This window comes from Parasteatoda tepidariorum, chromosome 11 (assembly GCF_982258835.1).
Source record: "Parasteatoda tepidariorum strain Cologne lab strain chromosome 11, Ptep-v5.0, whole genome shotgun sequence".
NCBI lineage: Eukaryota > Metazoa > Arthropoda > Arachnida > Araneae > Theridiidae > Parasteatoda > Parasteatoda tepidariorum.
In genome coordinates, this window is record NC_141765.1 from 50,079,213 (window position 1) to 50,097,462 (window position 18,250).

The window sequence follows — 18,250 nt, forward strand, 5'->3', positions numbered from 1 at the left end:
TGAGATCATAGGTTCATTTCACAGATTATTTAATTACGAAATAGTTATAAAAAAGCGAATTTTATTAAAATACCAGTATGCATATTTAGCCTTGTTTATAAATAGAGGGCTTAAACTATAGTAGTATTTCAAAACCGAATAATATACTAAGAATATCTCAATTTTTAAATTAAACAGTGAACTTTATTTGCTTGAGCTACTAACACGTAAAGATTTGCTTGTTCAACTCTCCAGCCAGAGCTTATTTATTGAGCTAAAAATATATTACTTAGTAGAAACATGGATTTTTTTCTATTTAATCGCTAAGGTGCAGAAGTTTCTCTTATTTTTAATCCCAAAGACACATAGATAAAACCATTCAATAGAAATTTTGATACTGTTTACTATATTCTAAATTTATTCATGGAATTCTGGTAAAATTAATGTAAAAAAATATTAACCTTTTCAACATTCAAATATTTTTTGCTAACTAGAAATCCTCGTTGGAATTTTTTGAATAGTTGATTGAAAAGAAAATTGTTCCTTTTTTTTTAAATATATTTTAATGATTCTCTGGAAATTTTGGAAAAATGGTTAAATAAGATAAATCGCTTCAATAAGTAAGCACTTTCAGTAAATAAATTAAGCACTTCAGATAAATATTTTTATTTCTTAATATTTTTCAAATACTTTAAATTTCACTTGAGATAATAAACATTAGCTCAAGTTACTTAGATAATTACAATCACATAAAATAGTATATAGTTGATTGAATAAAAAGCATGCAAAAAATTAAAAACAGTCTCCTCAAGTTTAATATTTGTCTAGAAACGGTAGTTCAAAAACTTATCAATAAGAATTTTTAACCCACAAAATATAAATTGGGGTAAGATTGGTTAGTGGGGTTAGAACCAGGTAACTCAATTTCACTAAATTTAATTATGTTTCTTAGCAGACAAACTCTGAATTTACATTTTACAAGTCAAGAAGAAGGAGCTATCATATTGGCGCTTTGTTGATTAATTAATAGCGACTGCGCAGTTAAGTTTATTTTACTATTTGAACTCTCTAATGACCTTTTGTTTTTAAACTATTCTTATTTATTTTTGAGTACAGTTACAAAAGTTTCTTTTAGTACAGCTTATTATATGTTTACTAAAGATTCATACGTTAGTCATAAATTTTTCGTTCTTTAGTATGTCACCGCTGAAATTAAATCTTAAAAAGGAAAGTGTATATATATATATATATATATATATATATATATATATATATATATATATATATATATATATATATATACACCCAAAAGCCATTACATTATGACCACCCTCCATCTATAACAATGGGCTCGCCCAGGTTTTCATGGTCTCTCGCCCAGGAACATTGTTTTCATGGGGCACATTAGGACCCATAATCCTCATAGAACAATCCCTGACGTCTGTAAGCAACTTGAACATAGTTGCAGACCAGGTTCACAGTTTCATGGCATTCATGGCAACAGTTTTTCCTGCGGGGGATGGTGTTTACCAACATGATAATGCACCATGTCATAAGGATCGAATCGTCATGGATTGGTTCGAGGAACATTCCAGTGACTTTCAAGTCTTGCCTTGGCCCCCAAATTCACCTGACCTTAATCCAATAAAGCATTTGTGGTCAATCAAAGCACGAGTTAGGAAAACCAAACTCGTGCTGCCATGCTACCCCCTCGCAATGTGAGGGAATTGCTGGACCAGTTGGTGAGCGCTTGGTACCAGATACCTCAGACTACATATCAGCATCTTGTGGAATCAATGCCACGGCGGGTGCTGAGGGCCAAAGGTGGTCCTACATGTTATATGTATATATAACATGTAGGACCTCCTTCTTCTTGACTTGTAAAATGTATATATATATATATATATATATATATATATATAAAGAAGCTTAAACTGTAAAATTTAAATTTAGTTAAAAATATTGTTAAATTTAGCTCCTTTCTCTAAAAATGGAGTCTATCATGCAGAGCAAGAGGAGAAAATAAGTCCTTTGAAAAGATTTGAAGAAACATTTCGAAATTTATCAATAGTCAAATTTAAAGCTTTAATAATTTATCTCCATCATTAAAACAAGTAGAATATATATAAAGAATATTCGAAAATTTATCGAAAAAAAGTATTAAGTATTGAAAAGTCGTTTAATTCAATCAAAAGAGGTGAAACATTTAATCTAAATAAGCGAAATTTGATTTTGATTTTAAAAACGTTTAAACTTAAAAAAAAATATTAGGCCGTAACAAATTTAACTTCAGTTTTGAAATTGTTAAAGCTAAACCTTACTTCGGAATAAAAAAAGTTGAATACAGAGGTTTACATGATAAGAAATTGAACAACAATTGAACAACAAAAAGAAGTCGCATAGTGGAATCTGCTTTCTGTAACAATGAGTATTTCACATTTTGTAAATGAAATAACATTCTTCAATTTACTTTATTATTTTTATTGTATCATTTTTATCATTTAAATATTTCGTATTTAATTTCTTCAAAAGTGATAGAGCTGAAATGTAAAACAATGGAATTATATTCTTTCTGTTAAACAGTAATCGCAGCTGAAGAAACGGGCTTTGAAATTACGTATTCAATAATATATAGGGATAAAAAACATACCTAAGGAGTAATTTAGGTAGGAATTCTAAGTTAGAGAAGATAGGTTTATGCACGGAATGCTTGTTTAAAGAAAAAAAATTCTTTGCTATACTATACGCAGATTGATGAAAAAAATAGATATATCTAAAACTGGTAGAATATGGCAAAATTCTATGAAAACACTAAAAACCTCGGTAATTCTTACCGAAGTGCTTTGGTAAGGAATTCGGTAAAAATTAACAGTAAAATAAAGTGTTATATTATGCGCTAAAATACCTTAAAGCATGGTATAAAAACCATTTAATCAATAACATTTACTTTAAAATGTTGTATTCTGTACTAAATGTGTAGTAATAAGAACTGTAACTTTGAAACATGAATTTCCTCTAAGCCGTTACTATATGAATGGAAAGATTACCAAATAAATGATTTAAATACCGTTTCCGTATATTTTGTATTATTAACCAAAATTATGTCTTCCTTAATTTTTTTTTTTTTTTTTTTTTTTTTTTTTTTTTTTTGAGAAAGGAGAAAAAATATTACCATACAGGGCAGTAACTTAACAGGAGTTTATTTTCCCTCACTCCTATTTGTTGTAGTTTTTAACATACGCATAGACCTTAAGCTTTAGTAAACCCCAATTGAGTAAGCCAACAGTGTTAAATGGAACACGAAGAAATAATTTAGGTAAAATTACCGTACTTGTATTTAAATAACACCTCTGGTGAAATTGGGAAATACCTAATTCTGGTTAATTTTAATTTCAAAGATAAAAAATCCTTTTCCAATACTCGTAACAGCTATTAATTGTTTATGCCAAAAAGTTACTAAACTGAACCCCATGTAGCTTGTTTTGCAAGTAAAAAGCTGCTTTAAAGATACGTTATAAAACTATACTGTATCGTAAATTTCCGTACTTACCATCGCGTAAACGTAGATTTACATAGTCTTTAAAGTATAATCCAGTTTTATTGTTTTTTGGAGAATATTCAGTTAATATTTAAATATTATTACTATTATTATTATTATTATTATATATACGGTATTTAAACCATTCATTTGATAATTTTTTCTTTCGTATGATAACGTTTTACCGGAAATTCAAAATTGTAAATTTCAAAATTGTAGTTTTTATTACAAAACATGTAGTAAAAATACAAAACTGTGAAGCATTTTAACTGAATAAATGGTTTTTATGCGCTTGTCTAACGTATCATGTTAAAATTACTAAATTTCACTACATTTGATACCAAATGACATGGTAATAAACAATATTATATTGTTAATTTTACCAAAAGTTCAGTAAAATTTGCCTTGCTTTTTGGTGTTACATCCCATTGAGTTAGAAACACGAGGTAAAATTTAAAATATTATGGTAGATTTGACTATACTTTTTCTCAATGTATGATATTGGCAGTCTAATCTGATGACTAATATCTGAAAATTATCTACCCGGAACGGAAACAGTAATGCTCAATATGTCGCTTAAAAATGAAAACGCGCTGTTACTCGTTTAACTACCGGCTGTCATTTCGTACTTTTTTATTGGAAACATTTCAGAGAAAAAATGGCACAAAATTCAAATCTTGCGTGCTTTTGAAATACTTTTAATTAATAAAGCTTCCATATTGAAGCCTCCTTCAATAAAATTTAAAAAATTCAAAACATATGCAAATTATTTTAATCACGCTAAATGAATATTTTGTGCAGAAATAATTAATTTACTAACCTGACATATTTTGTCCACTTTAATATATTTATTTAAGACATTTAGTAAGGCATTATTATATTAAAATCATAAATAGTTTAAAGAGAATTTCTAAAAAGAAAGTAACATTATATACATTCTCAAAATGTGATTTATAACGAATTTATTCTAAGATAAGTTTAAAAGAAACATTTGTGGCTGTTGCCTTAAATTACTTTAAGAATCATAGACAGTATATAGTATGGCATATTTATAGTATGGCATATTTATTGCATATAATAATAAAACCAGTTTTCAGAATGGGCATGTAAGTAGTTAAATTGAGATAAAGGTATATTATGCATAATAAACCACTTTCTTCCCAGTTGCACTTGTATAGATTAATCAAATAAACTTAGCATTATTCAAAAAGGCGGCAACTTTTTCGGTAAATATTTTGCATATAGATTTAAATTTTCGATTTTTATTTTTAGATCATGATAAGATTTCGTATAGCTTTGTATATCGTAATTTTTCATCTTTAAGAATCTTTTATCTCAATATATTTCCAACGTATATTTTAAAAATACTAATAAAGTATGTACTAAGGTATATTTTATTAAATGGAGGATTATGAAAATAGAAACATAAATGTTATAAAAGCTACTTATGCTAAGATATAATAATCTAATAATAATATTTTAATATATTTTATCTAAGTACCTTATATTATGTATGAGATGCGTACTAAAATAAACTAACGCGCATATTTTTCTCACGTGTATCCATTAGCATTTATGCAGTCTGAAAATATTTTTCTTTTGGAAATTTCGAATTTATGTTCTCTCGAGTAATGAGTTATGGAAAAGAAATATAAAATGCAGCTGGTTCAGAAAAATTTAGGAAATATAGCAAAATGAATATGACGTTTTCATAATGCTAAAAATTTCCTATAAAATATTTAAAAAAATGGGATTTATTACAACCACCATCACTTCGTATTCGAGTTTAACGATTTATTTTTGACTATTTTTGACAATTTCTGACCATAATCAACTGACCCTTATGATAAATCTACGAAAATAGGAAAAAATTCAGCTAATAATATCGAATTCGACTAATAATAATATTTTACTAATAACATAATTCCAATATTAGAAATTATATCACATTAATACAAATTAGAGCGTTTCAAAATCTTATTTACCAATGCCGCGAACCAATATTAATGTAAATTATTTCACGCTTTAATTATGAGATTTTCAACTTTTCTATTTTTGTATTTATACACTGTAAAAATCAATGCATACATAAATGTTTATATTTATACACTGTCCGGAACAAATTACGGTTAAAAGTGCTTTTATTCTTGAATGTAGCATCCGTGAAATCCATTTTGTCCGTACAATTTTATACCGTAATTTTTACGCTTTCTAATTTGTTCCTTATAATTTAATGTTAAGAATGGATATTTCGGTAAAAACTACTGACTCTTTACCGTAATTTCATCCGGAGTTTTTTCGGCACAGTCACATAGTCTAAAATGATGAAAACATCTGTACACCTGACATTTGAATTTTTTTCAGACATTAATAACTTTAATAATAAAAAGATATGAACTAATTACAAATTTTTCAGGAATGATTTCTTTATATAAAAATATTTTTGCAATTTGTCCAGAAGCGTTTTCATTCGGTCAAATAATTTCAGACCAATTATAATAAAGGCAAATCACATAAAAATTAAAACTAACATTAAGAGTCTCAAACTTTGTTTTCACTTAATTTTTTCAAACGATATTTCTCATATAGTGGGTACCCTCAAAAAAAGACGTTTTAATTCGGTTATTCTTTATTTTATTTTTTTGCTTAAAATATCTAGTGCACTCAATACTTAGCCTATATAAATTCTATCCTTTGACTCATTATTAATATTGAAATAAAAAGATAGGTAGTAATGGAAAAACAAAAGGTATAGAGAAGCAAACGAATAGATTATGTTTTCTGTTAAGTAAAGGTTTTTTTTTTAATTATTCTTTATGTATAGATGGTGAAACCTTTGACTTTTAATTTATAAATAATTGCGTTTAACACTTTTGTGAAATTGTTAAAAAACATAATTTTCCTATTCTGTTTAGCCTTGGTGTTGCTTTTTTCAATTGTTTGACAGAATATCGGAATAGATAGGTTATAATAAGTAAAAGGATAAGGATGATAAATGTCAGGGTGTTAACAATTAGAATTTTTTTTTAAAAAAAATGGTCATAAATGTTTTATGAGGTTGTTTGTCGTACGTTTTAAAGGATTTAATTTCGTGTTAGTTTTAGGAATCCAGTCGGTCATTTCAAACACGGAAATTTATTTTACAAATATGTTAGCTTGAAAGTAATTGGTTAACATAGTTTGTTTCATTGATCTTTTCTTAATAGGCATTAAAGTCTTTTGGAATGAGGGTTTCCTGTACGTCAGTAATTTATTTTGGACCACAAGGCAAAATAAATCGTTTTATATATAGTTTTTTTACTAAGTTAATTATTATATTGAAATAGCCAATCTAAATTAGTTATTATTTCAGCATATTTCAATATTAGTTCTTTTTATCATTTTCATTTTATAAAAATGAAAACTTCATTAATTATGATATTTCTCTTAAAGATCTTTATCTTGTGTTACTTTTCTTCGTTAATTATAATATATTTTTTCTTCATTTATTTGCAGGTTTGATTAAAATAAGACAAATGAAAAACGCGTTTATGAAAACTTGTGTTCTGCTGTTGGAATTATTATACTGCGAATTCCAATCCAACATTTTGTATTCCACATAGCCTTAGATTCCTTAATAAAAATAAGATAAACTGGAACTTGTTCTATGCATAAATATCAGTCATTTTCTTTTACTTAATTAATTTTGAATTTTTTATACAGTTATTTTCAAATCATTGATAAATAGTATAAGTTATCTAATCATTGAATATGGCATAGTCGATAATGTTTTATTTATCGCAAGTAATAATACAAAAAAAGGAAAGAAAACTGCTTCACACACTATGAAAAAAAACGCATGGCCAAAGCTACCGGATCATTGTAAAATTTACAGTATTTTTGGCTCTATGGAAGCACATATAAGCTCGGAAACAATAATTGAAACGTTTCGGTAATGATTTTGGTAACATTAGCAATAAAATATGGTTTTTTAATAAGTGATTAAATTTGGTAAATATGGTAAAAAATTTTAATTTTATTATTTATTCGGTTAAATTTGCTATTTAGGTTTGCATTTTTTACTAAATGTGCGGTAATAAAAACCGTTACCATGTGACGGGAAAATTACCAAATAAAGAGCTTAAATGCCGTATATTTTTACTTTAATAGCTAGAATTTTATATATATATATATATATATATTCTTTTTTTTTACCAGATTTTTTTCCTTCGTGCAATTACTTAATTTGGAACAAAATGAAATTGTTTTGCAATGATATACTGCGAAAAATGCAACATATTACAAAGGAACAAAACAGCTTTAGCTTTTAGTTTCATTACTATCAATATATTTATATCTTATTAACTGAGCGTAATTGTTGAAATCAAAATGCAGATATACTGTATAGACTAACTAAACGTCTTCTTACTACCTTTTTCCATTCAAATTACTGTAGAAACTTATAAAGACAAGTGAAAAATATTAAATTGTTATGTTGCTAAGGAAAAATAGAAATATTTTTATTTAAACTAGTATGTAAATTAACTTAAAGTATTGTATTTAAATTTGAGTTAGTAAAACTTGAGTCAGACATCCAAAATAGAAAAATGCATGCTTTGATTTAACTCAATTGAATTTTTCGAAATATTAACAATCAGACATTGTTTCGGGAAATGTGAGTTTCATGCAATTTAAACAAAGATCTGTTTTATTAAAAGTCTAAAGATTCAGTCATTCACAAAGGTTCATTTATTGCAAGATTTTCAAAAATAATAATTTCACTTTTATAAGCATGATATATATTTTATTAGAGTTATTTCCTTCACGTTTCTGAAAACCTTTGAAAATTTAATTAAATGAATTCCAGGTAAAATAAATATATTTAATATATCAAGTAAGAAAAATGCAAGAATTATCTACCTAAAAAACCTCATTATCAAATATCTTTAATCAAAAAACGACTTTAAAAATTTATACAAAAAGAAATAAAATTTTTTTCCGCATAGTTCTCATTCCTTTTCTTTTTCTTGTAATTTATATAAGAATATTAACTCAAATTGAAAGTGAATACGAAATTTGTTCTTAATTTTTTAAAATATACTTGATAATTGGTTCAATAAAATAAACCAGAAATTTATTGCAAATTTATTTATCCTTAAAGAAATGAAATATATGCGCATATCACATAGCTTTTTTTAAATATATATTACTGTAGTTTACTTTTCTGCATATAATATTTTTGTTGATATCTTATAATAAATTGTCCTTATTTTGTCTTTGCATTTTTTCACACTGTTTACTTATGTAATTTATTTTGTATTTATTATAAAAGCAAAACTTACCAATTGTATGAGCGAACAAGAACAAGAAGAAGTTGATTAGAGTAATCTTTGTCATCCTCTACAAACTGTGTTTGAAAAGTCTACTATAAGAATTCTAAGTTCGTTAGAATATAGTATAAAACTACTTCAAATTAAGATGTAATATTTTAAAAAGATTATTTTTAAGTTACTTTCAAAGCCACATCAAATCTTCTCATCTCTCATCGAATACTTTGAAAAGTTTGCTATTTTTCCACTTTTATGTGCCAAAGTGCAAAATGTGACTAACTTTACTTAAACTATGCACTCATTTTAACTTTTAAAACTTTCCTGAAATGAAATTTAAAAATTAAATTTAAATTCTGACGGTTAAATTAAATGGATTTAATTAAGAACGAAATTCGCTCTAAAGTTCTAGAACTTTAGAACGACACACGAGACCATTTACCACTAAGTCTCTCGTTTTCTCCGGAAAAGACTAAGGAAAACTACGAGAGTGAACTTTTCGAACTCCCGTTTTCGAATGAGAGAAACTGCGTTAAGGTATGGGGATGTATACTTCTCTAGGCCTATTGATCTCAGCGCCCTCATCGACAATTTGCGCCCTATGCGTGGGATTTCTCTTTCAAAAAGTTATCGTAGTTTCATACTTCAGAGTGCGCAGTCTTACACGCCTGCGTACATAACATTATCTTAGACGAATATCGCGCAAAAGTTTGCTTTTTCCATTTGTAAAACTGATAGCTTTGACGTCTCAAGAAAATTGAAATTATTTTCTTGGGTTTGTTTAACTCTAGTAGAAACATTTGAATTGTTTTCTCTAATATTTTTAATATTTGAAGCTACATATTTCGAAATGACTTCACTGTTTTATTTTTTTAATATTTCAGATTGTTTTTATCTACGCTTATTTATGTTTCAATTTAATTATGTTTATTAGGTTGACTGGGTAACAATTTTTTGTTTCGTTTTGTTTTCTACTGTATAAAAACTTTTAATGAATCTTGCATATATTTTCACATAGCTGATTTCAAATCCTGCAATCAGTTCGTCTCTCCAAGCTACAGCTATTTTAATGATATTTTAGTTTATTCTTCACGTGCTTTTAAACAGTTAATAATAGGGTATTGCCCAAGCAGCGTACGACGACATTTCTGGACATGGTATTTTATGCAATTTTTTCCTGATGTTGTTCCCTAACACTCTTAGTCTCTTCCAACTTTTACGCAACTCCCTTTCATATTTTCCTTTCAACGTTTTTAAACTTGTACATTTTTACGAAAAAATTCATACGATGCAACAATTGTAAATCTCATTAAAAATTCTAGAGCTTTGGAAGTAAAACTAATTTTAGATTTGAAATCGCCTTCCACGAGTCAGGCAGGCTCAAGTGATTGCATAAATGCAGCGAAAGATTTATTCCCCCAGTGTTATTTATGGTCATTTATACACTATATACATACATAGTATTGTACATTATTTATACACTCTATGGAGACACCAAAAGGCTCTGAAATTTTTACAAAAGCTAATGATTTTGGTAAAATCAACAATAAAATAAATTTTATAATCTGTGACAAAATTTAGTAAAGGTGGTAAAATTTGATACTTTTATGCATGGCATAAAGCCATTTAGTCGCAGGAAATTACTTTCCCATGTTGTGCTTTTTGCTAAATGTAAGGTAATAAAAGCTATAATTTCAAAAACCAGAATTTCTGGTAAATTCTTAGAATATGAACGGAAAAAAAATTGCAAAATAAATGATTAAATAATGATTGTTTATTTGCAATTTTTTTTACCAAAAGATGACATTATTTACAGTATAGTAACATTACCGGCATTTCTTCCTCATGCATAATTTAACAAATGTCTAATTTTTATGTTTATGTATTACTAATAATATTTTTTTAACATTTGCAAAATACACTTCTTTATAAAAATAGTCTCAAATTTTCTATAACGAAGTATTTACAGTTAAAACAACAGAAATCTTTAATTTACTTTGCAGGTTTAGTAAGTTTTATTCGGTAATATACTTTATTTATTTTCATTTATTCTTCCATTGCATGCAATTTTTGTGACAGCGATCCTATTTAGAAATTACAAATAATAATCTTATCCATCGACTCAGAAATATTGCTTGTTTTATGTCGGCTTATCATTACTTTAAATAAGCAGCATAATAAGATAATTTTAAATAAATATTTTATCAATTCAGAAATATTTTTTGATTCAGTAAGATATAATAGTTTTTGAAATATTGAGTAATTTTTTAGTTTAGATAGCTTTAAAATTAAAACCGTTTTCATTAATGCTTCATTTATTTCAAATATATTTATAAAAACATGGGTGAATAATTTTTGAATAACTTAATCCTATTTGCACGAATGACAAGACTATATTTCAGAAAAAAAATATCTTGACTGATTCTTAGTTTTCCTTCTACTTTATATAATGTTTGGATGCTTTAAGAATGCTAAATTTTATTGAAAAAAATTCTTTTTTAACATCTAATAAAATTATTATTTGATTTAAATATTTCAGCATTTTCGAATATTCTTTTTCGCAAATTTATTTTCATGGAAAATATAATGTATGCTTGACAAGTTTGTCGTGTTAGTTTGTCGTAATAGAAGAATAAAAAAAAATATTGATACGTATTATTTCTTATAACTATTACATGCTTGCTTCTCGTTAAATTGCCAAAATAGATTCTTCTTGATAGAGGTGATAGAGGAATTTATCATGTGAAAAAATTACGTAAAAAAATAAAATTTATTAACAGAAATATGAAGAAAATGGTTTAAGAGTGTTTACTCCTCACGCATCAACAAAAGGTATTATAATAAAGTTAATAGGTGGCTATACTGTGATTACGGCAAAAAGAAACCTTAGAAAATACGCTGCTATGATGTTAGGATGGAGTGTCCTTAAATATTAGTTCATGATAAAAGTAACAACTTTTGACACGATATTTTAATTGAAACTATAAATCATCAATGCATATTTGTATCATATTTATTTATTGATAAAATGATCTCGATATTAATAAAATCATGTAAGTGCAACTACAGAATTTAAGTTCGTCTAACTGATAAGGACGATTTTTATTAATAAACTGAACACAATTTTTTTTCTCGAAATTCTGACTTCCTTGAAAATTTGTCCAACGTGTTTGAAGCTTTCCAAATATGTTCAAAGGCATTTTAAGTGGTTATCTCATGAATTTTTTTTTTTTTTTTTTGCATTTTTTTGCGCTACATTAGATTTTGTATTAATTTTTGATGGTTTTGAAAGAAAATACTCTATATATTATTTTAAACAATATTCTTTTTGTCAATTGGTAGGATAACGTCTCTTGGATGAAACTGTGGAAAATTATTCATTTATTCCTGACGGGGAAACAATTAACTATCAAAACAATTAACACTGACTAAAAGGCAAGCATAATATGTTTATTAGTTGGAACTGTGACTTGTCACAAATGCATATACTGAGACCCGATTTTGGATGACTTATCCTTTTGAGTACATTCGAATATAATAAATTTAAAGTTTACTTAAATTTATAGTGAAAGCAATACAGAGCAATCAGGATAAAACAGTATGTTCATTCGATTGAAAAAAAAGCTGTTCTTTTAATAAAAGCCCGAATTCCTTTTGTTTTGCTATAACATACATGTAATTTAAAAGAAATAATTTATTTTTGATGGTAATTAAGTAGACTCCGCGCTTACACTACAACAATTAATATAACTTTCAAAATTAATTACTGTCAACTATAACAGAGTGGGCATGTCCTCGAAAACCATTATTGATTAATCCGTACTGTTTCCTCACATTGTTATCCTGTTAACGCTAAGGTTCACGTTTCGCTGTAAACCGGATTAGACATTAGTGTGGACATTACGCATTTCATCTTTCAGAGAATCATATGTATTTATCTTCTAGTTCAAGAGCAGCGTCACTTTGATAATCCAATCCGAAACTTATCCCTACATTGATGAGGATTGAAATAAAATTAATCTGTGAAAAGATAAGAGGTTTTCAATTATTGCATATTAAAAGTTATATAATACCGCTAAAATTATTGAAGCACTATAAATCACATTATCATGTGAATTTGCTGCAAACATAGAATTGTATTAAGTATAACTATATGATAATCAGTAATTTTTCTTCAAATTCATGGCACGATGATTTGATTTAATTTGGTATCTAATCATGTTTTAACAAAGACGTAATTTTTGTTAGATATTGTGTAGTATTGAATAGAGAAGTTGAGTGAGATATTAAGTAGAGAAGATTAAAAAAAATCATTATTTTAGAATTTCCCTATTTAGAACTCTTACGAAGTAGATAAACCTAAGAAACTCCCTTGGAAGGATATAATTAATTAAATAAACTTCATTTGCTTAAAAAAAAATATGAGAATGGTAATAAAAGTCAGTAGGTTTCGAGTGCTCAAAAATAAGCGTCCATTCTCAAGATTTATCAAACGTGAATGAGGAAAACAAAAGTGATTTGATACGGAAAACGTAAATTTGTGAGCAAGAAATGAAAAATAAATATGAACAACTGAGCTAGAAATACAGCTGTTACCAAGTAAGAAACAGAAAAATAAAAATAAGTAAAGGTGGATATAAAACAAGAAAAACCGATGTGGCCTACAGTGGCAAATCAGGACAAAATGAATTTCACGAGAATTACTAAATGTATTTCAGGAAACATTTTTCCAGTACGTGGAAATGCATTTTGTTCTAATTTGCCTTTCTCGTTCGCTGCGACTTTTCTTGTTGTGTTTTTCACTTTCACCCGGCCTTGGTAGCCCCGTGGTAGGAGAGTCGTACTCTGATACGGAGGGGCCTCTGTTCGATCCTCAACTCCGCTAAGATTCGCCAAGTACATGTAATGTACGTGTTTGTAAAATCAGTGAAAATCTATCTGGAACCCGGTCGCTGAGCAATACCATCGCTACATGAATCTGGAGAAAATTTCCATTCTCTTCAGATCTATGCCTGAATTGGAAAGTGGTCTCACAAATAAGATCCCCTCTCCAGAGGATGAACATTGTGACGACATGTTTTCGGATCATCCTATGGGATGTTATTCAGACCGTCGCCAATAGCCCATTGTGCTGATCTTTTCGACATAAATAAAGTAACTACATATCATTTTCTTTGATTTTTATTTTCTGTTTTACTCTCGACTATCGTGGTTTTCTAGTTCCATTTTTCACTTTCATTTTAAATTTTTTGTTTTCAACTTTACACTTTCTGTCTCAAATAACTCTTGTTTTTCTTCTTTCCGTTAGGCAAGTCTTGAGAATCGTTACCTATTTTTGAGAATGAATGTATTTTTGAATGGGTGTTCTAAATATGTTGACTTTCATTACTACACTTTGATACTTTTTATGTTATTTTCTTTTCCTTTTTGCATGTCTAAATTCTCGTGAATGTCATAAATTGTTGATTATATTGAAATCTGATCTTATCTAGTGTCGATAAAAAGGAAATCATAATGTGTATAGAAATGAGACAAAGTGCAGCTCTAGTATTGTTTACAAGTTTGATTTTTTTTAAATATTTTTGGAACATATATCGTTTTCTACTTATTAATATCGCATTAATAGAGCACCCTAGCAATTTATTTGGACTATCATTACCGTTGAAACATGACTTTTATAAACAATATTTGCGTACAAGAATCGAGTTTTAAATGAGTTGAGTTTCCTGATTATTCCCTCCTTTTAGCAGATGCAGGTATTTTTCAATACTTTCATCAAAATAGATTTCTATTTATAAAATGGCAGAAGATAATTGTTAAGATTTCATTTTCAATTTTCACTCTTTTTGAGAACAATACTTTACTTGACTCATATTTTTGCCTAAGTTAAGTAAATATAGAATTCCAAATTTTTCCATTTGTAGATAGCATTTTAGTGGATGCAATAAAATGCCACGTTTAATTGACTATGTTCTATTAATATCCACTGTTGAATTCTGCATAATCATATGGTTTTCGTTTAAAAATACTTATTGCTGAGCAAAATATTTCTATTAAAATAGACAAAACATTCTTTGATTTGCTCCAGAAAAACGATTTGCTTATAAAGATACATTATATATTTTTAAGAATAATATTTACTTTACGAATATTTTTTAAGGATCATGATTGATTTTAAGTTAATAATTACTAAACAATATGTGCTGTTACGACTTTTTTTTAAAATTAATTTTATCTTAACAATATTTTTATCCTTTTTTGAAACAACATTTAAATTTATCTTAGAAATTTGAGTATATGCTTGCTAAAAAAGTTAACGGGATATTATTTCAATGGAATATTTATTTATCAATCACCGATTTCAATCGTACAATTTCTTGCAATTGAAAATGACAATTGCAAAAGTTTATTTTGTCCAAACAATATTCAAACTTTGATTTTCATTAGTAATTTTCAATTAATATTTACTAATTATTTAATCACAAAAACTCACAATAATTAATCACAATAATTCAATCGCAATCAACTTATTTATGAGACTCTTGCAGCGTTAAAATTACGAACGATGTCTTACATTTCAAAATAACTTTTTCTCACTGGGAAAAATATATCTCCTGAAATCACCGATAGTATGTAATAGCATTTCTGGTTACAAAAAAATCAAAAAAAATAAAAACTTTATTGAAAACTATAAATTTTCGAAAATATAATTCTTATTACCGCACACTTAATAAAAAATTTACGACGGAAAAGTAACCGAATAAATAGAATTTAGGCCATGTTTTAAGATATCATGACAAAAAAATAGCCCATATTATAAAACTAAATATTTTAAAATATAAATATTTTCTTCTTAATTTTTACCAAATTCATTAACAAAGCACTTCGGTAAAAATTTTTAAAAGTTATTGGTGTTTTAATACAGCCGTAAATATGGTTAATTTTGCCCTATTCTGGTAGTTTTCACGACATTTCTTTTCTCAGTACAAAATACATTCCTCCTATACATAGTGTTTAAATTTTTATGAGTAATATTCACTTAGAATTGAAATAGCTATTACAATATTTTGCGAAATTCGTTCATATGATTTCATTTAATATCATTTCAATCATCACCATGAAGTTTGAAAAATAATCCTCATAAAACTTAATTTAAAAAAAAGATGAGTAAAAATTACATGTAATCATTTAAATTTTATTCACAAAGCAACATGTTGCATCATTTGTATAAAAATAAAAGTAATGGATGATGGTGCTTTTTTTAAGAACTAAAGTAAATATTTAATATAAAGTAAATACATAAAGTAAATATGTTACGTACTAGAAAAGAAATGTTATTTGTAAAATAGTTTAATCAATAAGCAAAAATAGTTTATTTCAAGTCAAATCCTTTTAAAGATCGTTTGAAAGTTTGATGTGCAGAAACATTTCCTTATTATAGGAAAAGTTCTCGGTGCTTGAAAGTTGAAAAAAATATGTATAGTTTAAGCATTTCTTCATTCTCTCTAGTTTTATTAGCATAGTGTACTTTTGATTTGTAGTTCCAATGGAAAGTGTTAAATTACCTAATTTTAACGCGTATTTTAAAAACATATTTCATTGTTAATTTTACCAAAATCCTTATCAAAGCACTGCGGTAAAAATTACCGTGATTGTTGGTGTTTCCATAGAGAAGCAAACATGATAAAATTTTCCTTATTCTGATAGTTCTGACGATACTTTTTCTGTTAGTACAAAATAGATTACATTTAAACAATATTTCTATCTTCATTTGCTATATTTGTTACATTTTTATGAGAAATATTCAATTGGTACTTAAGTATTTACTATAATTGTTTGCAAAGTTCGAACATACGATTTCACTTAACAACGTTTAAATTATCACACATGTCTTACATTTACAAAAAGATTTTCATAAAACTTTTTTTTTCATCATTTGCCATAACTTTAAAATTTAATGAGTTCTATAACTATTTAAATATTGATATTCTATTAGTATTTAAATAGTTATTGCATTAGTTTGAAAAATTCGCGAATGGTTTCATGCATCAACGGTAAAATCATAACTAATATTTAAAATTGTAAAAAATGATCTTCATAAAACTTAGTTTTAAAAAAAAAACTTAATGAATATTCCACGCAATCCATATCAACGCCATCCATACAAATAATTCAGCATCCATACATTTCAAGAAATAATACTTAGCAGCATTTTGAATTGTATTAACAAAGCAAGAAATTGTATCACATGTATAGAAATAAAAGCAAAGTAATGTAAAGTGCTTTTTTTTAAGAACGAAAGTAAATATTTAAAATTACATACTAGAAAGGAAATGTTATTTTTAAAATAGTTTAATTAATAAACAAAGAAATAGTTTGTTTTAAGTTCGATCCTTTTAAAGATCGTTTTAAAAGTTGGTGTACAGAAACATTTCTTTATCAAAGGAAAAGCCCCCGGTGTTTGAAAGTTGAAAAAAATATATATATTGTATGCACTTCTTTATTCTCTCCAGTTTTATTGGTATAGTGAGCTTTTGTTTTCGTAGTCACATTGGAAAGAGTTCATTTCTTTTGGTCCTTTATTGCAAGGAGATGCAGAAGAATTGATTATGTCTCTTCTAGTATTGATTTCAAACTAAAATCCTTTGAGAAAAAAGACGTAAGAGCTCCTTTAGATCGTTGTTTCGGGAAAGATTTAAGTAAACCATCCACCTTTTTCGATGAAAATTGTAGTTGAGTAAAGAAAAGCATAATTTATAATTTAAAAAGGAAAATATTTTTCCGATTGTACCATAATAAACTGAACAAACTTTATAAAGATTGACAATGTGTAGAAAAGTAAGAATTGAAAGAATACGTATAATATGGAACAAAATTGTATACATGGTATTGTACATTTTTTGCTCTCACATATGTGATGCAATTAATTATTTCTATGCGTACAACAGTAATACTTTATAATAATAGTATTAGGCACTTATTGTTATCAAATGAAATTAAAAATCATTATTAAGTCATAAAATCAATTTAAAGTGAGTTAAGTATAATTGTTTTTTCTTTCTCTTCAACTAATGGTTTTCTCCATGCATAAAGAACCGTTTAGAGTATATTTCTTTTTAATTTCTTGCTTCTATGTTCATTTTCAGATCAGACAAACAAAACAATTTGAATCTTAACTTTTGGGGACTAGTGCATAATATTATAATTATATTATTTGCACTGAAGTCAGTTAATTATATAATGCATCTATAAACGAGTCTATGCTTATTACAATAATACTTAATTTTAAAGAAACACATTAGAAACAGTTTATTTCTGAATGTAATTGTACTTATGAATAATAATGTAATGAATCTGAATAATAAGATCAGATAAATCTGAAATTGAAATTTTTACATAAAATAACAAAACTATAAAATGCAATTGT

At 26.9% G+C, this 18,250-nt stretch overlaps 1 protein-coding gene across 4 annotated transcripts in view; it reads right to left on the reverse strand.

Moving 5' to 3' along the window:
• The window catches only part of LOC107451043 (carbonic anhydrase-related protein 10), a 369,106-nt gene extending 359,762 nt beyond the window's left edge, over positions 1 to 9,344 (reverse strand). For 2 of the 4 annotated variants that reach the window (XM_071187552.2, XM_071187553.2), the window contains exon 1: positions 8,839 to 9,342. In XM_071187552.2, the coding sequence (XP_071043653.1) occupies positions 8,839 to 8,893 (55 nt within the window). In that variant the 5' untranslated portion in view covers positions 8,894 to 9,342. Of the gene's footprint in view, positions 1 to 8,838 lie in introns of all 4 variants that reach the window. The other 2 variants (XM_071187551.2, XM_071187554.2) reach the window with 2 other exon arrangements.
• Between the last annotated feature and the right edge of the window lie 8,906 nt (positions 9,345 to 18,250).